At 36.1% G+C, this 24,540-nt stretch overlaps 2 protein-coding genes across 2 annotated transcripts; one reads left to right on the forward strand and one right to left on the reverse strand.

The window, feature by feature from the left end:
• Positions 1-5,505: 5,505 nt before the first annotated feature.
• Positions 5,506-9,480, reverse strand: LOC110760470 (U3 containing 90S pre-ribosomal complex subunit). The gene is made up of 6 exons (XM_021962734.2): positions 8,990-9,480; positions 8,130-8,325; positions 7,897-7,969; positions 7,550-7,599; positions 6,310-6,423; positions 5,506-5,880 (listed from the first exon to the last, which is right to left on the reverse strand). The coding sequence occupies exons 1-6, from the start codon at positions 9,300-9,302 to the stop codon at positions 5,748-5,750; spliced, it is 879 nt and encodes a 292-aa protein (XP_021818426.1). The 5' UTR covers positions 9,303-9,480; the 3' UTR covers positions 5,506-5,747.
• Positions 9,481-10,247: 767 nt separating this feature from the next.
• LOC110760485 (transcription factor IIIB 60 kDa subunit) lies at positions 10,248-23,208 on the forward strand. Its single transcript, XM_021962748.2, has 19 exons — positions 10,248-10,625; positions 10,718-10,799; positions 10,922-10,997; positions 11,879-11,964; positions 12,056-12,132; positions 14,366-14,422; positions 14,589-14,701; positions 15,579-15,658; positions 15,757-15,843; positions 16,161-16,241; positions 17,057-17,212; positions 17,310-17,474; positions 18,078-18,153; positions 18,279-18,364; positions 19,202-19,282; positions 20,110-20,205; positions 20,791-20,880; positions 22,073-22,126; positions 22,880-23,208. Exons 1-19 carry the CDS (start codon positions 10,567-10,569, stop codon positions 23,093-23,095), a joined length of 1,818 nt encoding a protein of 605 aa, XP_021818440.1. The 5' UTR covers positions 10,248-10,566; the 3' UTR covers positions 23,096-23,208.
• Positions 23,209-24,540: the final 1,332 nt, after the last annotated feature.

The raw sequence follows: 24,540 nt of genomic DNA on the forward strand, positions 1-24,540 counted from the left end.
CGTCTAGGGCATCCATCATTTGGCTATCTTCAACGTTTGTTTCCGTCTTTGTTTCGTGGCTTAGATAATCACCAGTTTCAGTGTGAAACCTGTGTATTGGCCAAAAGCCATCGAACTGTTTTTCCCTTAAGTGATAATAAGACAGAATTTCCTTTTGATTTGGTTCACTCTGATGTTTGGGGTCCTGCTAAAGTCTCTTCCAATGGCAAAAGATGGTTTGTTACATTTATTGACGATTGCACTCGCATGACTTGGGTATACTTACTTGCTCATAAAAGTGATGTTTCCGCTGCAATCCGTGAATTTCATGCTATGATTACCACACAATTCCAAGCCTCCATCAAAGTATTCCGGTCTGATAATGGTGGGGAATATGTGAACAAGGTCTTGGAACAATTTTTTCGAGACCACGGCATCATTCATCAAACCTCCACACCTTTTACTCCACAACAAAATGGTGTCGCAGAGCGAAAGAATCGACAATTACTTGAGGTTGCTCGTGCATACATGCTGGATCAATCGGTCCCTCACTACTTATGGGGACATGCCCTCCTTTCTGCAGTCTATGTCATTAATCGAGTGCCTAGTAGTGTTTTGAAGTTTGAAACTCCACTGAACACCTTGGCTCGTCACGTCTCTCTTCCTACAGTCCTCAAGTTGCCTCCTCGCATATTTGGTTGTGTTGTATATGCTCATGTTCCATCTCATCAAAGAAGTAAACTGGACCCTTGTGCCATTCGTTGTGCGTTCGTTGGGTATGGATCAAATCAAAAAGGATACAAGTGTTACCATCCTCCTACTCGCAAGCTCTTTGTCACTATGGATGCCACATTCCATGAAGATTTATCATACTTTAAAAATGTTACGCCCCCTTCTCTTCAGGGGGAGAGGAGGAATGAAGAGAAGGAAAACAAGGCTCAAGAAGAAAATCAAGTCTGTTCAAAAGCGACCGGTCGCCCGGACCTCAGCGACCGGTCGTCGTGCTCCAACAACACTGAAAATCGTCCTGAAACGACCGGTCGCCTCCCAGAAACGACCGGTCGCTTTTTCACAGAGTCAAAAATGCCGGAAACGACCGGTCGCCTTCCAGAAACGACCGGTCGCTTTTTCACAGAGTCAAAAATGCCGGAAACGACCGGTCGCCTTCCAGAAACGACCGGTCGCTTTTGTACAGATTCAGAAACGACCGGTCGCCCAGAAGCCAGCGACCGGTCGCCGAGACTTGAAACTGGATATCTGGACAGCAATGAAGGTACAGAAACATTATCGTTCTTATTTGGTGAAGATCCCGGAGATGACAATCCAAATGTTTGCTGTGATCAACTACAAAATACAACCCCTTCTTCTCAACCATCGGACCAATCGTCTCGTGATGAAGAAACACTCGAGGTAATTCCCGAACCACCTAATCCTATACCATACACTCTCCCACCTAGGACCACTAGAGGAAAACCCAAACCTCAATATTGTCCTGACCTTGCTGCCAAGTCTAAATATCCCATTAATAACCATGTTTCAACTCATAGATTGTCAAAGTCATATGCATCATTTGTCAATCAATTATCTACTGTATGTGTTCCAAATAAGTGGCAGGATGCTATAACAGATTCCAGATGGGCTGAAGCAATGGCAATTGAAATGGAAGCTCTGAAAAAGAATTCTACATGGGAGATGGTTCAGTTACCACAAGGGATGAAACCAGTTGGATGTCGGTGGATATACACTGTTAAATACAAAGCTGATGGATCCATAGACAGATACAAAGCTCGATTAGTAGCCAAAGGGTATACACAAACATATGGAATTGACTACCATGAGACATTTGCACCTGTTGCCAAGATCAACACTGTTCGTGTTCTAATGTCATTGGCTGCAAATCTTGATTGGCCACTACTGCAGTATGATGTAAAGAATGCGTTCCTTCACGGGGACTTGCAAGAAGAAGTGTATATGGAACCACCACCAGGGATCTCTACGACATTCGGTCCCAACACCGTTTGCAAGCTGAAAAAATCACTATATGGGCTCAAGCAGTCGCCACGAGCTTGGTTTGGAAGATTCACTGATTCCATGAAGCGTTTTGGATACTCTCAGAGTCACTCGGATCACACTTTATTCTTAAAGCGTCGTGGTAACAAACTGACGGCCCTCATCATCTATGTTGATGATATGGTGGTTACCGGTAATAACAATGAAGAAATGAAGAATCTGCAGAAGCTCCTTGCTAGTGAATTTGAGATGAAGGACTTGGGTGAGTTACAATATTTCCTTGGCATAGAAGTTGCTAGATCAAAACATGGCATATTTCTATCCCAACGAAAATATGTGTTAGATTTGCTAACAGAAACTGGAATGCTTGATTGCAAGCCAGCTGACACACCTATTGAGCAGAACCACAAGTTAGGGATGTATCCAGATCAAGTACCCACTGACAAAGAAAGGTATCAAAGGTTAGTTGGGCGACTGATCTATCTGTCACACACACGCCCCGACATAGCTTATGCTGTAAGTATGGTGAGTCAGTTTATGCATCAACCGAGTGAGACACACATGAATGGAGTAACTCGGATTCTGAGGTACTTGAAGGCTGCCCCTGCAAAAGGATTAATGTTCTCCAAACATACACATATGTACCCGGAAGGATACACAGATGCTGATTGGGCAGGATCCATCACAGATAGACGGTCTACATCTGGATACTTTACATTTGTGGGTGGCAACTTAGTCACTTGGAGAAGTAAGAAACAAAAAGTTGTGGCTAGATCAAGTGCTGAAGCAGAATTCAGGGGAATGGCTCAAGGAGTGTGTGAATTGCTCTGGTTACGGAGATTACTGAAGGATCTTGGAGTTAAACCCTTAAAAGCTACAAACTTGTACTGTGACAATAAAGCTGCTATCGAGATAGCACATAACCCAGTACAACACGACCGTACCAAACATGTGGAAGTCGACCGACACTTCATCAAAGAAAAGCTTGAAAGTGGTATAATTAAGTTTCCGTTTGTAAACTCGGAAAACCAACTTGCCGACATTCTGACAAAGGCCGTATCAAGTAAAGTTTTCTATGCCTCACTTGACAAGTTGGGCATGCGTGATATCTTTGCACCAACTTGAGGGGGAGTGTTAGTCAAGTAAGTTAGGCAAGTAAGTTAGGCAAGTCATAATTAGGCAAGTCATAGTTAGGCAAGTCTTAGTTAGGTATGTTTACATTTTCCATGTTTTAGGGAGACACAAATCCTGGAAATGCTCCATGGTTTTGTATACTTGTTTGTAACTAATAGTTACCCTTTCTACATTGTGTATAAATATCTCCATGATAGCAATACAAAGATATAAGGGAGAATTCTCTGCAAAACATCTATTATTCCTCACTCTTTACTCTCTCAATTACACTATATTTGACATATTCTCCATTACATCAACCACCCGCTCAATTTGTTGTGACAATTTAACAGCACCTCCTACCTTCCCCACTTTTGTAGCAACTCTATACGGGATCATCAGAATCTTCACCACTGTCAAGTAGAATACCATCACATTCGGATGAATCATGAGTTGGAAGTACACCAGATGAAGGATTCAAACACACTCCCATATATTTTTCCCTTATTTTTTGGGTCTGCAATTTTGATATTTATTCACAAAATATTAATGGAAGTCAAAGAAATAAAAGTTTGCAGCAACACTAGTTTATCATAAAGGGAATTAAAAGAAAATTGGAGCTTGTCGTTGGGTGATGATATCAAGTTTATTTATTTTTCAATAAAAAGGCACTTTTCAGAGGCCTTTGCAAACAAAGCCTCATCAGGTCTTGTTATTTGTCAAATAACAAGACAGAAAGTTGCAACTTAATTCCAGAAACGAAGTACGATGTCTTACTGCTGCATTCACAACCTGAAGCAAGGCATACTAGGGAGAAGTAAATGACTATAGATAACAAGACAATCAAGCACTACCCATTTTTCAGTTTGGATTAATCAAGTTAGAGGAGATATGCATTGTGGACCCATCACGACTCAACCAGTAGACAACCATGGTGTCCACACGAAAACTTCCTGGCATGGACATCTTCATGCTTGAAGAAACCATGGACAACCAGTATAAAAAATCTGGACATATATAAAACCATGGACGTATATAAAACCAGTAGAAACCATGGACAACCAGTAGGAAAAGAAAAAAAGAAAAAACAGAAGAGTAGCACGTATATAAAAAGTTTGAGAAATTGAAGAGATTGAATAATCTACCTTGTGAAAGAGATTGAGAGAGATTGAGCGAATGGTTGTCTCCAAACTTGGGAGGCTATGGGAAGAAACTTGGGAGGCTACGTGAAGATGAACTTTGGTGTCTGCAGATTTGAGAGAAATACATGAGGATAGATTTCTAACCTAATAAGGGTATTTGTGGAATTGTGAAATTTTCATTAAAGGGAGCGTGCTGCTTCAATTGAAAGCAGCTTTAAAAAGCAACCCCGAGGTTGCTTTTAAAAGCTGCTGTCAAAAGACCATTGCTTTCAAAATAAGCAGGATATTTTATTTTAACCAAACACCTTAAACCGCTTAACTTTAAAGTTAAGCAGGTTTTTGGCCAAAAAAAGCAATCCCAAACGGGGCCTTAATCATACCTTTTGCTTTACAAAATAATTATCAAGAAAAGGTTCAACACTGTCGGCCTATTAATCTTTGTAATGTTATAAAAATTCTTACTAAAATTCTTATAAACATATGAGAGCCACTTCTTTATAAATTTATTTCTCAAAATCATGATGCTTTTGTACCACTTTTCCAAGTCGTCTTCTTGAGGATAATATACTTATAAGTCATGAATTGCTTTCTTCTTTCTCAAGGAAAAGTCGTAAATGTCTATAAAATTAGATTTGGAAAAGGCTAACGATAGAATTGATTGGAACTATACGTCTTTGTTTATCTTCGGTTTTCATCCTACTTGGATCAATTGGATTTTAAAATGTATTTCTTCTATTACTCTCTTTATTTTAATGGAAAGCAGAAAATGTTCTTCTCCCTATCTCGTAGTTTAAGACAATGTGATCATTTGTCCCCTTATTTACTTAGGAACATTTTTGGTCACCACCTTTAACTCAAGGCGTATGCTCATCATCCTTCTCAATACTTAACACGTGTTCATAAGCATAACCATGATTACATAAATCAAAATTTCCTCTTGACACGTGTCCCAACTTTAAATTCTATCTAAATAGTCGTCATTTCTAAAACTCCAAGATGACAAACTTTATATTCCGTGTTTAAATCCATTTACTAAACAAGAAATTTTACAAATTCTAGAACATTAATTTCCGTTATTTTATATTCTGTCATTTATGAATTCCTTAGTACTTTTAAATTTCCTCATCCGAACACATTGGTGAATTTCTAATGGGTTTAAATAATTGTATGGCTGCAATATTTTAAAAGGTTAGATTGTCTCTAAGGTGCACGAATGGAATATTAAAAGTTTTAAAAGAACAAGAGAGAAATCTCTATCACATATTGCACAATCGTTTTGGTTCAGGAGCTTATGGTGTGTTGTAGTCTTCGCCCCCAAAAAAATCATACCTTAATATGGTATTTCGACTCTCAAAGATAGTGATATTAGTACATCTTACATACTCGCGTTGATTGAAGAACTAGAAAATGTGGACATAAAACGCCATTATCTTATCAGCTGGATACAAAAGCTAGAAGGATACATGACATACTCAGCTCAAAATTTGTACGAAAAATGAATCATTATTCAATAGGGCTCCTCTTTTTCCCTTTAAGCTCATTCCCAGATGATAAAGGACCGTACAAACCAAGACGCAAGGAACCTTGGAGTAGACGATCATGAAAATAGCTCTTATATAAGTCCCAGAATTCATCTCTGCCAAATAAAATGAATGTGAGGCATAAAGTCGACAGTTTATCCATTCAAAATACACCACAACGACATGAAAAAAGAGAGGAAACAATCAGAAGCTTCTCTATGCTTTTGGAACTATCACATCCCATTCTGGCCAGTGTACTTGGAGAAAAAGCAAATACGACGATTAATATATAATTTTTTAAAACTCTATTAATCATTCAACATCAACAGGGATTTGAGCATAATATGATTGCAAAGAATTTATTGAGAAATAAGGTATAAGCCCTAGGGAAGGTTCACCACTTCACCCTGTCATTAGGGCTAAAGAGGGAGGAGGGTTGTATTTGTGTATTGTTGAAGAAGGGGAAAAAAACAGATAAAAGCAGTACGCACCAAAACCAAGACAAAGCAAATGGTAAACTGGCGAGAGATAACTCATCATCTTACCTGACTTGTGGAAGTGTAAAGAGGGAATACCCCTTGACATCTGGGTGCGTGTCAAGTACAATCACTGATAAACGAGACAGCCCCAATGCCTCAATGTCAATTAGCTTCTTTATCCTGGAATAGATGAGTTAAATACAGAACAAAATTATTCAATTCAAACAAACAAACTTATACAGACAGGAAAAATAAAGGACATGCCATATGACACTGCAAGTCTGTAACCTTGTGAACTCAAAATGAATTAAAAGAGAAACAAAGCATGAGCATAAATAAAGCAGAAGTTTGTCCTAAATTTTCCTCATTTTTTTTTGCAATAAAGCAAAATATAATTTTAGCATCCAACAACCTTAAAAAAAGTAACCATATAGTACAGAAATCTGGTGTTAAGGAGTCTCAGTCCTGCCATAAAGAACCATACTAATTGTAGACTCTCTTTTTTCCTAATTTTTTCCCCATAATAATGTAGGGTAGCGGAAAAATCCTAAAATTGTCTTTCTCTAAACTTCATTTACCCAGAATGGGAAGATTTAGGGAGTCGGTAGAATACGAAATGGTTTCTAGGAAACTATGGGACTCAGATTAGGGCGAAGGCTACCATGATTCAAAGGTGTGTATGACGTAATTTTTAATCAACAATATTCGTTCACTATACAAATAAAAGATAAACCCTTGGAAAATAATTAACCATAGCTCTTAGAGTCAAAACATCTATAGAAACCCTAAAAGATAATTAGAACCATCAAGGGCACACTCCATAGGACCAAGAAATCTTATATGATGCATAATCTTGCCCATAACTCATAAGGGATATTTTCCTTTAAACAAGTTAAGGCTGCTACATCAATAGGTTTTAAAATGAAATCTCAGTCATTACTAATTGGCTGCGTAGGCAGTTATGTTGACTTCACAATTCATAATTAAATTATAAAGTTTTCATGCTATATCATGTCCTCTTGGTGGCTTGGCCCTTTAATTTTTTCCGTTCCAAAGCATATCTTATCAATTAACATGTAGAAGTCATCATATAACAAATTATTTTATAACTTATATACATAGCCCAAACTACACAACTAACACCAAATAATAAAACAACCCCATGTTAGTTAAAGAACAGAATAACATTGCACCGTGCTTGTTGAATTGATATACCCTAAAAATAGCATACAAGTACAAGCATCAATTGAAGGGTAACGTAAGTAAAGAAATGGTTACTGGATTTACAGAAGATTATGATGACTACCTGTTTGGCGTACCACTAGCGATATTAACGCGGTTCTTTAACAAGGATACCTGCATAAAGCATAAAGGGGATTAAAGAAAAGGTAAACATGTATATGACAAAATAAAGCTAATAGGCTAAGAAGAGAGATGAACATTTCCCAAACTCCACAACCAGCACAATTTTTTTTTTATAGTAGATAAACATTGTACATAGGTATGCTCAACATGCTGCATTATAAGTTTTATAACCAAAGAGATTCTAGTGAGCCTAGTAAATAGTAATAAATGTATGCAGCATTCCTCGTCCCTTTGACAGATATAATGCACATAGGAATGCCCAACATCTTGGAGAAATAAGTAAAGTACCTGTTCTTCAACCTTCATATGCTTAGAGAACAGCTTTGCTGCATGGCATTCTTTAGTCAACGACCGCAAGCCCCTGTCGGAAGAGAATACATTGTTGAGATTGAGATGCATGTACCAATTATGCAAATGTCTAGTGTTAATGAGACATTTCTGCTGAACATTAATTTTAAGGGGTTTAGCAATATCAAATTTGCAAATGGTTCAAGTTATGGTACTGCTAGAATGAAATTCACCTTAGAAGTTCTATTGACCTCAGGGCAGATGTACTAATAATAAGAATTGCCGGACTCCCAGGATCAATTTTTCCATCCAAGAGATGCTTTTCACAAAGTTCTTCTTTCCACGATGGACCAAAAGCTGCCATCACATGTTTCCCCAAGAGGCTGACATCTTGATCCAAGCTTTCAGACAGATCCAGAATACACTTGTCTGCAAAATTTATAGATTAGAAAAAAAGATTTTTGTTCTTTCATCAGGTGAGGGCTTTTTATTTTCATTTTTCATAACTTTGCATGACTGCTTCAAAGTAATCCTAATCCATAGCATTCCACAGATGCAAAAGTTTAATGCTGAATAGAAAGTCAATGCCAATACTAAACTAACTTGACTGGATTTTGAAAGGTAGCTTCTACTAATGGCACAAATAGGTCGAACTACCACATCTTATCCTTGATTTGTGGCATAGTTGAATCATTTACCTGCCCTTAGGAAGAAAACTCCTCTCATCTGATTGGAATTTTTAGGGGGAATAACTCCCAGAGAAAGAAATTACAGTACAAATTTTCCATCTCATCTGCTATGCGTTTACTTAAAATGCAAGTTCAAACACCTTGATTACCTCACATTTTTCTCTAAAGAATATAAATTTGAAAAAAAAAGTGATATCAGACAGCATAAACAATTTACTGTCACAACGAACCTATTATATATTCACAAAATTTATCGCCACCTGTAACATTACATTCTCCAAGTACCCTTTTTTTATAGGTTGTGGCTAATACAGTACCAAATTTTCTCACCAACCAAACAGAGTACATAATTACATAATAATATGAAAAACGTACCCAAATGAAAATAAAGAAAGAAATGGTACCATTGACGGACTCCAACTCGAGAGAAGAAATCTTAACGCCATTGCCAGATTGAAATTGATCCAGAAAGAAGCTGAGCTGGGCTGAAGCCGATGCCGGTTGTGCCTTCGTAGCATTGCTCAAACTGTTGTTGTTGTTGCTGTTTTGGGTGTTTTGATTGCTAGCTTTGTCTTCGACTGGGTTTTGATTGTTGACCCGTTGCTTCTTCTTCTTCTCCTTCTTCCTCTTGGTGTTGTTGGGGCCAAGCGGCTTACCCTTATTCTTAGGGTTTCTGAGAGACAGCTTTGAAGGGTTCTTCGCTTTCCCGCTCGCCATTTGCAGTTTGGTGGTGCTTGCTTGCTAGTTCCAACGGCTAACTCTCTGCAACTGCAATTGTGTATTTAAGCAATCGGCAATTAGGGTTGCTAGTTTCTTACCAGTTAGTTAACCGTCTCCTCTCCTCTCCTGCTTGTATTTTCCCGCTGCTGGTTAGCTAGGGTCACAACTGGAGTACAACTATTTTTTTTTATTTAAATTATTTATATTTTAAATATCTCTTTTATTGCCACGGAAAAGACTTCCATGAAATGAGATTGATGTCACTAAACACTATGACACGCATAATAACATTTTAACACTAAAATTAAAGAGTAATATAAATATATTTTTTACTAAATTATCGGCTACTATATTTACTTATTGATAACATGAGTAATAGTGTAATTAGATAGTTATCTTAGATAATAGTACTCCTCTTCCAAGAAATTTTGCTTTTATATTTGATCATTTGTATACATATCATTGGGAATCACCCTCAATTTCAATACGAGATAAGATGAAATGCCCAATGGAGAGCTTGTCGTAACTTGTAACGCAAACCTCAGGGTGCAAAACAGATCATGTTATTCCATCAAAATTAATTTTGTGAAAATTAAAGATTTTCTCAATGTTCTAATGACTGCACTGGATATAGACCGAAATATCTCACAATGTTTGTAATGCAGGTTTACTGTTGTTTTCTTTTAAGGGGAATTCTCTAGTTAAGACCCTAGTTCCAACCATAACTTTTTACATTTTTAATACAAATCTGTCAATAATGTATGAGAAATTACTGAGTCAATATTATATATAGCTTTAGAAATATCGTTTAATATTTTGTAAAATAAATTTATTTCTTTGATCCCCAATAGAAAGGCCCAACTTTCGACCAAAGAAAGAAAAAAGAAAGAGATAGGCCCAACTCTAAAAAAGGCCCAGCTCCAAAATAAATTATTTCTTTGTTCCCAGCAAGCCGAGCACAACACCAAGCACGACCTCTAGGCAGTTTTCTTGTCCGCAGCCTCCACACGGCGATCCTCCTCCAACGACGACGTCGTCTCACCTTCCGGAGAAACATCAACAACTTCTGCAGTCCATCTCCCCAATCTGTACACTGCCACGTGTCCCTTCCCTCCTCCCCGACTGTTCAGCTCGCTGCTTCTCTGAACTCGCGGGAAATTTCTATCCGACCGGTCCCTGCAAATTCTGGTCTTCTCCGTCCCGCCTTCTGCTTCTCTACAACTAGAACCCACAATTGACAAATAGCTCTTGGCTTTCGAGGATGCCGTTTTGTTCTCACTGTAGAAAGAAAGTCAGTGGAATTAACGATGGTGGTAGAATGTGAGTATCAAATTTTATTTATTTATTTTAATGATGGAGTTTCATGTTGTTAATATGAATTTGATTGTGATTTCATTTTGTATTGTTTGTAGATCGTGTTCTGGGTGTGGGAAGGTTTTAGAGTATGACCTTTACTCTGATGAACCCACATTCGTTAAAAATGCGGCCGGCCAGGTATTGGGGTTTTCTTCTTCTGCTTCTGGGTTCTCATTCTGGTTCTGTTTATACTTGACACCAATTGCAAGCTATTATTGGCTTTATATTCTGTTTAATGGTTTTTGGTTGTGGGTTTGCAGAGCCAATTGGCTGGAAGAAATGTACGTAGCATTCAGAGTGATGACTCAGCTTCTCGTGCAAGGATATTCGAGAATGGTATGGTTTGTTCGGCTTTTTCTTTTCGAAGGTTTGGCTTTTCCGTTGTTTGTTTTGTTGAAGCTTTCCTAACCCCCCATGCACTATTAGCCTATGATTTCTGGGAGATATAAATACTTCTATAATCGATGAGTTCCATTTTTCTGGTACTTTTTAAAATAAAGAAGAATCTTTTTTTTTTTTTTGGGTTCAAAGAATGCTAACTTCTGCGTGGTGGGTGGGCAGCTAGAATTTTCTCTATAGGTGTGAGGTTAAATTATTGCATAAAGATCATGATTTTCTTTAGACAGTCTGCTTGGAGACTTGGAGCAGACATGAAACTTGAACATAGAAAGGTTGCGGGGATCATATATTAGCATTTCTGGTCAAATCAACGAGAAGACGACCTTTAGGTTGCATTTTTCAATTGTATGTGTGCTTTATCCAATCATTCACAGACTCTACAACCGAGAACAAGCATAGAAGGGAGATCAACTATTTTGCATTTGTCTACAGACTTAATTTTCTTATTGCATTTAATACAATGGTACTTGAGCCCCTTGAGTTCATTGAATTTACTATTTTGGTTGAAATCACCTACCAGTAACCAAGGCAGGTCATATTCCAGAGCAAAGACTGGAGTCAGTCTATATCACTGCTTTGCGATTTTCTTTTAAACTTAGCACATTTTGTTGCTGTTGATTATTTTTATTGATGTGAAGAGTGTGTCAACTTCCACAAACTAAGATGATTAACTTTCACTTCCACTTTGAAATTTTAATAAACTTTAACGTGGCCAATTTTTATCAAGGTTATGTAAAAATTAATGGTAAAAAATTACTGAAGATAAAATATGATTTGCCTTATTAATCTGCTCATTTATTCTCTATTTCATTTTGCAGCTGAATACGAATTAAGATGCATGAGAAATGCTTTAGATATGGGAGAAAATGAAGAAATTGTTGACATTGCTAAGCGCTTTTTTAGAGTATGTTGACTTGTAATAATTAAGCTTCATTGTTGCTAGTTATAGAGAACTTATGAACATCTTAATCTGTGATCTGCTTTGCCTTTTAAAGATTGCAGTAGACCGGAATTTCACCAGGGGGCGTAAATCAGAGCAAGTACTGGCTTCATGTCTTTACATTGCATGTCGGTAAGGAAACCCCTTTGTTACTTTTGTATATTATTAATTTTTATTTCCTAATGTTATTCTTGAAAAAATGAGCTTCAATAACTTCTTTTTGGTGCTTAGAGAAATTACATTAACAGAACACTTAGGGGTGGTAACCAATGTAGTCAAACTGTATACATAGAAAGTTTAAAAACATAATTTGAAAGAAAAAGAATCTTACATAGCAAAAAAAGAAAGCTAAGATGATTTCTTTGTCTGCTTAAACATCCTCTTTAAAAAGTGAGCAATGAATTCTTAAAGAAGAATGTTTAAACTCGTAAAAGCTTCTCTGTTCATGTACCAACAAACTTCAACCGATATGTCAAGAGGATTAGAGTTGCTTATTCTAATTCTGTCCTTAATCGTCTCAAATTCCTGGATTGGAAGCGATGATTAAGTTGTTCTAAGTCGCTTCAATCCCACCCTTTTAGCTTCTGTTATTCTTAATCTGTCTAAAAGTTCCACTTAGTGTTTGGTAGGGCTGTTTGATTCATATAGTTGTAGTTTAGATGTTTGACCACTTGTCCACATAGTGTTGTACTGGTTTTGTTTGTAATAGAAGTTGTTTCTTGTGGAAAAAAGAAGATATACGTTAGTAATGTGAAAGGCAAGTTAGGTATATGTCTGACCTGAAACATTGTCACACCATGATATTCAAGAGCTAAGACCATGGCATTAGCCTTTCCATTTAATACATGAAAAATATAATTAAACCAGATGGTTGGATTACATTATTTGTCAAACTTTGGGTTCCTATTGGCTCAGATTTTTACACTACCATATCTCTCTCAGGTCTACTGTCATTATTCTATCAGGGCTCCCCAAAGACCCACATGAATTCATAACGTTGTTTGCTTGATGTATGACTTAGGGTGAGGATTTTATCAGATTTTGAATTCTTGTTACATAGTCTAGAATGCTGATTGGTTAAGTTATTTTTTTGTGGGAATTTATGGAAGATTCAATCTAGAATCAAATTGACAACCAATGATTACCGGAAACAAAAACAAAGGAATTTGTTTATTTACGTTCTTTAGGGTGAATATGGTTTGTTTGGTTTTTCACAGTTTAGGGCCACCATTGTAAATGAGAGGTCATAATATCATTAGCACATTTCTGAAGTGGTAGAGTTTTTATTGAGATTACATTATTGCTTTAGGCAGTACATTGATACAATTAGTGGAGAAGTGAAAGACTAACCATTAGAGAGATGTTTCTGTCACAATACTGCATTTGAAAGTGAGTACTGTATGGATTGACCGGAAATGCATACAGCTGTTTATATTTCTAAAAACAATTTATGTGCTAAAGATTCTTCTGAAAAAATTAATCTGCTGAAATGGAAAGAACTGAAAAAATTGAAGGTAAGCAAACGATCAACCTAAAGCGCAGTTGGATAGCATATGACCATAAGTCAAGTGTGCTTTGCAGAATACTAGACAACTCACATGTACATTCAGGCTGAAAATAGAAGGGAATGATATGCACATTTTTGTGTGGATGATTCGTAGGGTGGATGGGCGGAAACATAATAGAAGATAGAACGAGAATGCAAATTTTTGTATACTAAAGGTGGCCTTGTCAATAATTCAGGATAAGCTGCAAATGCAGCGATGTGAATGAACAATTTTGTTAAGTGAAGTATGCTGTTCAATGATGCTGCAAAAAATATCTGATGGCTAACCCCATTATATCCATTCTTGGTTTAGTTGAGTCTTCTGTTACATTTTTTTAGAAGAGACGAAATTTTATTGCATAAGACAATAAAAGCGTGGGTGGTCTAGATATCATTCAGAAGGGTAGAGTAGATGATATTTTCCGTTAGGAAGATATCACTAAGGTGAGTGTACACAACATAGGCCTTTGTATCAGTAAGTCAATAGATAAATGAGCATACTGGACATGCTGCTTGACCTGTTCATTAGAAGCATCTGAGTGCCACAAATAAGGATTACAGGCTAAAAGGGTTTATGCATATCCTTAATCGAAGGAATTGTAATTTTCCTTTTGTTGTTTTCTTTTCAAGATTCCTACTGAAAATCAAACATTATTAGAGATGTGTGAATTATATATTACTTGGCTCTTATGAAAGTCTTGGCATATTGGTGTTACGCTGTTATGCTAATTATATCCTGTTGTATTTATATTTTCTATCCATTTTCAATTTCAGCCATAATGATACGCACTAGTATTGAATCTGAATCTTGTCTTGCAGGGAAAAGAGGAAGCCGTATCTTCTTATTGATTTTTCAAATTACTTGAAGATAAATGTGTGAGAAAGCCTTACCTTTTTCTTTATCCCTTTTCCCTTTTCCCTTCTCATTTGACTTTGTTCTCCCTTGATTCTCAGTAATGACATTCTGATTGACTTGATTTGGATTTAACCTTCAACAGTTTCCTTCTGGATTTGATATTGTTTCATATAATTTGATTTGCAGTTATGTGCTGGGTGCCGTGTTTTTGCAGCTTTGCAAAGTTTTTATGCTTGATGAGCACCCAATTGTTCAAAAACCTGTTGATCCTTCTTGGTTTATTCATAAATTTACAGAGAGTAAGTGTCTGAAAATCCTGTATTAATGAAAAGCTTTCTTACTCTAGGATCCAAATTAAATGCAATTGAATGTGTACAAAGTATTTGTATCCTCCTTTTCCAAACACAAGGCCCGCACTTTTTAAGCAGTGTTGAAATTGTTTTGACTACATATGTAGTTATTATTTATTTCTAAAAGCTTTTGCTTTTTACAATACAACAGAAATATCAAATAAAACAAAATGAGTTGTCATATGCTTTTCTGATTTGATGGGACTGTTTTGACTAATAGGTACTGTTGCTATAGTTGTACATCCTGTATGTTTAACACCTCTGTCCAGTGCTTTGATTAATCTTTTGAGCAATTTTTACTCTTAGCCACTTAAAGTTTGCTGGTAGAAGTAGCTGGTCAGGGGCTTTAAACTTATGACCCTCATGCTCATAGATAGTTTGGATGTCTATTCAGAATGTTTACTTCCCCACCACACAACTCCAATTCTTTGCTGCCTTAATTTCACTATGTGTTTTCATTATGTAATTTGATTGTGAGAATAGGTCGGACATGCCTTTTGCCTTTTGCCTTTTGGTACATATATTTGAGTTTGCTGGTATACTCCATGGCTTAAATATAATATTCAAAACCTGTAATTTTTTTTTTTGTTTTGGTAAGAAATCACTATAACTTTGTTTTTTAAATAATAAATGAAACTCTAGTCATGTGAATTAATCATGGGTAATAATAATTGAAACTCTATTCTTGTGAAATTATTCACTTGTATAATGTCGAATCTGAGTTTCTGTTACCATTCTGGTTCTGGTTTAAAGTAGTTAGCTAGATGTAAAATTATGTGACTGCATTTAAACAGGGAGGCATAACAGTTACAAATATGCTCTGTAGGTTTACCAGGAGGAACAGATAAAGGGGTTATCCAAACTGCACAGCGGATTATCACTAGCATGAAACGGGATTGGATGCAGGTATGTTATCCCTTTTCAGTATCATATTTAATGCATTTTGGGTGTATATCATCAAGGAGGTTGAATGTATCATATGACAGATTTTCAATTTTTTACAGACAGGCAGAAAACCCAGTGGGCTATGTGGTGCTGCATTATATATATCTGCGCTTTCACATGGTCTCAAGTGTTCCAAGTCTGATATTGTAAGTTGGACTCAATTGCTACTGTGATGTGATAACGAAATTTTGTAATGAGTTGGTTTCTTTGTGTATACTTGTCATTCTAGTTATAATTTTCTATTCATTGTTTTGGTTCAATTTTCTAATACAAATTTTTTCAGTAATAAAATATTTTGCATGGTTTCTTTATATTGTTTCAAGTTGTGAACATCTTGTATCTTAATCAGATTTAGTCCTGTGCTCTAAATATGTTGTTTTGTCAAATTTTTCTTGGGAAAGTTATGTAACACTTCATTCATTTATTTCATTTTATATGATGTTATGTTGTATATTTTTATCAGATCAGAATTGTGCATGTTTGTGATGCAACGTTGACCAAGCGGCTGGTTGAGTTTGAGAATACAGAATCTGGAAGCTTGACGGTATGTTTCTTGCAGTAAGCCATGTATGGTAATTTGCAACATTTCCATTTTGGCAATATAATCTCAATATACGGGTACAACATTAGGTGCAACTAAAATTTGAAATGTCCTACATCTACTTCCCAACTTGCCTGTACATGGGACATGACTCCATCTCCACATTTTTCTGGACAAAGAAACAATGAATTGTAACAGCAATTTGACATGTTAATGCATTTCTGCCTAAATGTAATCACGTGTGTACAATACTCATGGGTTTTGTATGTTTTATTAAATAAGAAAAATTAATGAATCTGATAGGTGGAGACGTGGAGCTCCTCTGTGGTGTATGTGTTGCTTGAATAATCTTTTATTTATGGTTTGGTCGTTATTATATTTTGGTCATCCTTATTGGTTTTGGTTGCACCTGCTTTTGTGCATTTATCCTTTTCTCTGATTCGGACAGATTGGAGAGCAGCGGTTAGTTAGGGTTCACATTACTATTTTGTTGTTAGCCTCTTTGGATTGGCTTTGCGAATTTGTTGGATTTTGTTTGCCAGATTTCTCCATTTAGTTGAGTTGAGTTGTATTGCTATTGTTTTTTTTTTTTTTTTTTTTTTTTCTGGCCATGTAATTGCTGTTGCATTTTTTGGTCATGTGTATTGCTGTTCTTATAAGGTGATTGTTGTACTGTTTTTGAGATTTAAATAAAAGTTCCATTTCTTGTAAAAAAAAAAAAAAAAATGTAGATCAAACAGCTATTCCATATATGATGTTTTCCTTGCCATGCATTTGTTTGTGATAATACCAGTATTGAACTCTTTTTCTGACTATAGATTGAAGAGTTCCTTGTAAAGGCAAGGGAGCTAGAAGAATTAAGCCAAGAACCAAACTTGGCAGTAAAAGTTGATAACACAGATGAAGTCCTTTGTGAGCATAAGGGTAGTGCAAAACCTTTTCAATATGGACTTTGTAGAGTTTGCTATGATGACGTGAGTCCAAATTCGCTTTCTTTTCTTTTTTTCTCCTGAAGTTCTGTTTATCATTTACATAGACTAATGTATATTGTGCTTTAACGTGTTGGTGTAGTTTATGCAAATTTCAGGTGGACTTGAGGGAGGATCTAATCCTCCAGCTTTCCAGCGTGCAGAAATAAAGAGATTGGAGGAAGCATCTACTGAGGAAAATGCTAATGACTCTGGTGTTGATGGCATACCTTGTCAAAGCCTAGACAACAGTAAAGAGATATTAAATGTAACTATTAAATTTAGTTATTTTCTGCTATGTATTAAGTAATTATAGTAAAATAACAATAGGAATGTTTCTTATGTGAAAAATGACTGTTTGAATTCCTTACACATAGTATGTGAAACCCTTCAGAGAAATGGTGATTCTTGATTGATTGCTGCACTAATACTTTAGGCAGCATTAATTCTGCTTTCCGTTTCTTTATATTAATGAGCATGACTTTTGAGTTGATGATTTGGCATTGAAAGGTATTTATTTTCCTTGTTTGGGTTAATTAAGTTATTCCACTTTATTGAGATGTTTGTGGAATGGAACTGAAGGTTGGGTGCCTGTTATGCTAGTGTCGTTGGGAAATGCTATTGAAGGACCCACTCCATTATGTTTGTTTAGGTGTTTGTAGATGGGGAGAGGTATAGTAGGGTTGGGAATTCCCTCTAAGGCTAGTTTTCCATATCGAAATAGATATTTAAGATAATTTGTTTTGGGAACTTTTGGTCCTTGTCAGTTCTCTATGATAACGCTTCTACCTTGTACAGCTTAATTACTATCCTCCTCACTCATATAAAAAAGTTTGTCTGATGTTTATTTTTCCCCATTCCATTTTGACAGTGTGAGAAAGAACCGAACAATTCAAAAGCAGAAAGTGGGGGCGAAGGATTGCAGTTTACAGAGCCTGAAAGTGTTGGTAGGTTCCTCTCTCTCCCTCCTTTCATTTTCATTTTGCAGTTGCATAAATAGTATCCCAATAAAGGGTCTTATATATGCATCTTTGTTTTACTGGAAGGGTTGCTGAAAAATGTGATGTTTTAGGTGATGATACGGTGAAAACAGGTGTTGAGGTAGGTACTGAAGATTGTGATGAACCTGACAACCTTTCGGATATTGATGACGCAGAGGTGCGGAATTACTAACATAAATGGGTCAATTTTTTTATATTCTGTATGAAAGTAAATTTTATTGTAACAGACCCTTGAGTTCCAGATACCAAACTCTTATTTGGGGCTGCTCCACACAGTGATATAAAAATTGATTATTAGTGATTTTATAATCTAAGACTAACAGCAACACTGGATGGGCACTTTAATTTGCACCAAGTTCTAATTGTGCTAAAATTTCTGTTGCTTGACTCTGCCACATTGCACAGTTGTTCTGCCACATTGTACAGTTGTTTTTTGTCTGATACAATAACTGCAGGGGTTATATATTTTTCTATTATTCATGATGTTTTATCTTTCTTGTTGTTATTTTATCATGCAGTAACTTTACCAGAGTTGGGTTTGCCCTTTTAATTTTTGTTTTACTGAAATGCTATAGATACTGATATAGAAAGTGTTGCTTATTTTGTTTGCACTTCAAAATACAACTGATTAGCTATCATAATGATTAATGATTCCATGATTAATAATGAAACACAAATATCATTGCTCAACGCCTCTTCTTAGGGCTTATTCCCATTGTTTTAAATTTTGTATTCCCTATCTTGATTCTCACATCAAAGAGTGCGATCACATATGTTATTGAGTTATCTCAAATGACGGTTTCTGCTGATTGGTTACTAATGTATCTACCATGATGACCACTTTCTGTTGAGAGTAGTTCATAATTGTTTATTTGTATTTTTTCCCCTGAATTGTTTACTTGTTTTTATGCATGCATAAACGATACATGTTACTTCATTTTGGTTCATTTGCTTGTAGTTTTGGGTCATTACTGAAGATTTAGACTTTGTGCAGGTTGATAGCTACCTTCTAAATGAAGAGGGGAAACGTTACAAAAAGATGATTTGGGAAGAAGTGAACCGGGAGTACATCGAGGTACCATAATTGACTCTGCATTTATTTACCATTTCTTGATTCTTCTACGGATTGTAGTTTTGCATCCCACAGAAGATGAAGAAGTTTCATATCAAATATATCTCTATGGAACTGAAAAGACTGGTTTTTGGTTCCGGAGCTTAACATTATTTTATAACCGCAGGATTTAATGTAGTTTACTTGCTTACTTGCTAGAGTAAAGAAGCAAGCAAGAGCACCAAAACCTTAGCGTTTTAGGCAGAATGTGTAATGGCTTGGGGGCTACAAAGTCAGTTTTTTCTACATGTATTGATACTTGTTACATTGTTTTGCATCAAAGACTGTTACTTTACAGTATGAGTAGCGAACCTACTTTGTTTTGGTGTGTAAGGTAGCAACAGAACTCTATGCCATTTAGGGGGATGAAGCATTCGATAGTTCACATTAGGAAACTTTCTGACAATGGATTGTATGAGAATGTACAAGTTTAAAAACTTGATTTTATACAGCTACTTCCTATATCCTAGCCTAAAGCAATGGAATAGAACCCAATGACAATTTCTCATTATATACACTGGTAAAGGTCATGATTGCTCACGCTCACGGAAAGCATCCATAGTAATAGGGAGTGAGCTTCTATTGGAACCCATCATATTTTTTGTTCCTCATTTGGCCCTTTAAAACCCAGCTCCACCAAGGTCACCTGTAACTCTCTGCTGCCACCAGCCCTCCCTACCCCTCTGTCATTCTAAAGCTTAGCTGTGTCATGTATGGTATGATATATCTGGAGCTATGTTGGTTTTATGCTTTAATCCTGCATATCTCAGTGATTCATTAAACTTCTGCAGGAGCAAGCAGCTAAGGAGCGAGAAGCCAAGGCTGCTGGTATGGATCCCAACTGTCCAGAAGATGCAAAGAAGGTAGCCACAGCAAAGAAAAGAAAGGTGGGCCTTTTTATTCTCCCATCTTTTTGTAAGAGGAATTTATGATGAGTTCTTATGTATTTAGCAAGATTTCATTTGTCTATATGTGTGTGCTGGTCTTGGTTCTTTTTTTATTTTATTTTTTAAAGTCAGATTATACGAAGTTCAAAACAAGAATTGCCGCATGGAAGTGAAAGAAAACACTTTGTCACTGCCATGCTCTTAAAGTGATTTTAGATACAGAGGCATGAACATAGTCAGTGGGAGCTTCGATCATTTAAATTTGAATTGAGATACCTGACTTGTTGGAGCATAGATTGTTCATTTCCTTGTTCTGTTTCACCAGAATAGTTTTGTGAGAAGTTCTGTACAGTTATGGCTGATCCAAAAATGTAGCTCCATTTATAGGCCTGATATGCTGCAGAACAGAGGCAATGAATTCCAGAAGATTTAGTATATTAATATCAGATTTGTCCCCTACCTGTTCCGCTCTGTCATTACTCTTTAATATGATGCACAGTTTTTTATTGATAGGCGCAATTATTTTTGTCTTCATAAGTTTTCACAGAATGTACAACCCTTTATTTTATAAATTTTAATTTTCAGGAAAGGCAACTAGCTCGAGCAGCTGAAGCAAGGAATGATACTGAAGCTCAAACTGCTGCAGAAGCTGTCCACCAAATGTTGACTAAGAAGGTATTGATAGCTTCCTATAAATAAATAAGAAAAGAAAAAGAATGTATTATAACCAAGAGGCTCTAGTAAGTTGCTAAATTAAGTAACTCATTCTTGACCGTTATCTCTTTCTACGTTTAAGAATAAGACACTCAAAAGTGGGAGTGTTTATTCCTGACCTTGGAAAGAAAAAAAGAAATTAGGTCAATCAATGATCATCTGCAAACATAAGGCCCTTTACAGCCTATGTCTATGACGTTTGCCTTAAGCTGGAGAGAGTAGATATTAACAACTCCCAGCTTTCTGTGAACAGAATCATGAGCATGCTGCCTATTTAGTTTTAAGCCCCACATTCTGATGTCGTAGCATTTGAACACCTATGCGCTTTCAATGCTGCCTTTTTTTTGTTGAGCTTTTTTAATTGTTTCTGAATAAAATGTTTAGTTAGATTGAATAGGGGTTATTGAGGATTTATTATTGTAGCGTTGAGAAATGTTTAAGGGGGTTTGGGGCATTGGACTTTAGGTTTAGTGTTTAGGATTTAGGTGCTTATAGACTTAAGACCTAAAACTTAAGCCCTTAACAAAATTAAACAATGATGCAAAAAGTTAATTTATTGAGTGAATTCCTACTGAGTTACATTTGGGGATCTTCACACGAGCTTTGAAAGAAATTGGAGCCCTTCAACATGATAATGCTCAGAGAATCCAAGAGAGACACAAAATCGATGTTGTTTGTTTTGTCACCCACAGACACGAAAGTAATTCAATTCAAGAATCCAGTGAGATTCTAGTGAGACAAAATCGAGGGCGATGAGATCCAAGCAAGAAGATTTAATAGAATACAGGACATAGTACTAGTGAAAGAAGAGTTGTGGTCCGTTTCTTTGTGGTAGGTTAGAGCCCCATAGTAGTTGGGTGGAAGTCCATTTCCTGGTCCTTGTGACTTTTGAAGTTTACCTTTAGTATGGCTTAGATAAGAGTTGCATAGAGAAAATGAAATTAGGGTAGGGCCTACTGTGAAGTGTACATTCCAGGAATTTAGTTGATTGACCAAATGTTGAATTAAATGGGTGATTAATATTATATGCTGTATGAGTGCAGCACTGGTGTTCATTCATATTGTTTTTTCATTAATTTTTAATGCGGATTTGTAGGCCACATTGTCTATTTCTACCAGGTTTTTGATGGATTTCAACATGGTTTCCTTGCAGAGACTCAGCTCAAAAATCAACTTTGATGCCCTAGAGGACATGTTCCAAACAGCTGTACGTGCCTCTCTTATTGGGTTCAAGTTTTTAATTATTCTGAATTTACATTTTCATTTGTTCCTATGGCAAGTTTCACCATATCACACAAAGAAAATATGAACCTAACTTTGATGCTTTATACCTGTTTCACTTATTTAAGTCTTGTATAATCTACTTTGAACCTTGTGTTCGAAAGCATTTTGTTACATCACCAGGGCGTTCAGGGATACTTTCAAGATGTGGTGAGCACTTTGGGGGCGGGAAGGTTATGGTTTGGCTGTTAAAAAATCGGAGGGTGTTAAACGGAAGCTGAAACTGGAAAAAGAAGTGGGTGGTGATGTCTGGTTGGTTAAGAATGGAAGCTGAAGGGAGTATTGGTGGAGAGTTAAGGAGAGAGAGGTGTGAGCTTATAAGATATTTTTAGAGTAGAGTGAAATGGATAAATAACAAATTGAAGCAATCCTTGCTGTAGAGTGTTGGTTGAAAAGATGAAGACTTGACCTAAGATACTCCTGTATGGCCAGCCACCCATGGTGGGTATGGGTCTTGGACTTACGGACTTCAGATTAGACTAAAGGATTTGGCTTAGGCCGAAGAGGATAAGTTAGCAGTTCGAAGCCTCCTAATTTCGGGGCTGAGGTGGCTGCCTTCTTGGCCCAAGGGCTGCGATGCCCGCCCCTATTCTCTCTCCTATCTCAGGCACGCACACACAAACACTCAAATTTTTTCCACGAATCCTCCAATTAAGTATGATTTTGCTTGTTCTAACAGGAGGCTCCAGATAACTCCAAGAAAAAGAAAGAATCGCATCCTGACATTGATGCTGGGATGCAACATGAAGAAGAGGGCCGTGAATTCGATGCATACAAAAATGATGAATATGAAGATGATGGAAATGAAGGAACAGTTGGCTACAATATTCTTGATCCTGAAAATGTTGATGAACAGTACGACTATGAAGATTATGGTTATGGTGATGACTACTGATGTATCAGCAATTTAATAACTTTGAAAATTCTCATTGGCTTAAAATTTGATTTTTAAACAACCAAGTAAATATCGAACTTGAAGTTAAAACCCTAAAGTTCTTTGGGACTCAATTTTCTATCAAATAAGTAAATTGAAATTAGATTTAGAAAGTCCATAAGGTGTTTCAATTCTCCGACAACATTTTTCTTGGAAGTTAATGGATAATTTGTCTTGAATTGAAAAATCTGGATTCTATCTAATTAATTATCAGTGACCAAAATTATTAATAAAATAGAAAATAGTGATCAAGTTGACAAAAATGAGATTGCAATGACCAAATGTGATGGGAGTGAAAACAGAGTGACCAAAAAGGAACTATACCTTTTTAAATGAAAGTGAGGACATACACGAAAGAAATTAGGAAGACGTAGAAGAGAAAGAAATGAGAAGGGGGTTTGTTACTCAAGTGGTTAAGATCATTTATCTTTTACATCTTAAGTCCTACGTTCGATTTTCCCTCCCCGAACTTCAGTCAAGTAATTTTCCTGGATTTTCCTTTACCAAGATCTACTAATATTATAGACTGGTTAATTACTTCTTGAAATTCTTTACCTCCCTTGTATGTGGAAAAAATCCTTAATATTTGTTGGGAAATTTGGTTTCAACGAAATAAACTTATTTATCCTTTTATGTGCCTTTTGCTATTTAAATGTTAAAACATTTCTTTATGACTTTGGTATATTCATGATTCTTGGTATAAGAAAGTTAAAAAGAAAACAAAGAAATTTCTTTCCGAAGTTAATTTAAAATGGGTACCACGTCCTTTGAATACTTGGTAACTCAATTTTGATGGATATGACTTCTGTACTGGAGGTCATATTTGGGCTAAAGCGTCTTGAAATGTCTAATATTGCTAATTGAAGTCGATTCCCAATTACTTATTGAACTCCTCCAGAAAACTGGTTCACCTCCTTGGCAAATTCTTCCTATCTTTCAGGATATTCAAGATCTCCTACAACATTTTCAGATTTCTGAAATTCGGCAAATATGGTTGTTGATGTTCTGGCTAATTTGGGTCATCATCAACAAAATCTTTGTATTTGGTTTAATATGTTCCCAAATTTTGTGCCCATGCAGACTGTTGTTTTATCGTTTGTATTTAAAAAAAAAGTTAGAAACTACTTTAATCTATTTCTAGTTTTCCAATTCTGTCTCACAAATATTCTATATGTTTACACTTTTTCTGCTCTATTCTTCACATCTTTCATTCTTCTTCTTATTTTCCTCTCCTTTTCCGTTGTATATATATATATATATAAAATAAAAGGCAAAGAATGGTGAAATATTCAAAATACTAGAAAATGCCATTGGTTAATGCAAACATCAAGAATTGAAATTATTAAATTTTTTTTTTATTAAAAGCAATAGTAATTTTATTGATAACACATAAAAAAAAGTACACA

This window comes from Prunus avium, chromosome 1 (assembly GCF_965620075.1).
Source record: "Prunus avium chromosome 1, drPruAviu1.hap1.1, whole genome shotgun sequence".
Lineage (NCBI taxonomy): Eukaryota > Viridiplantae > Streptophyta > Magnoliopsida > Rosales > Rosaceae > Prunus > Prunus avium.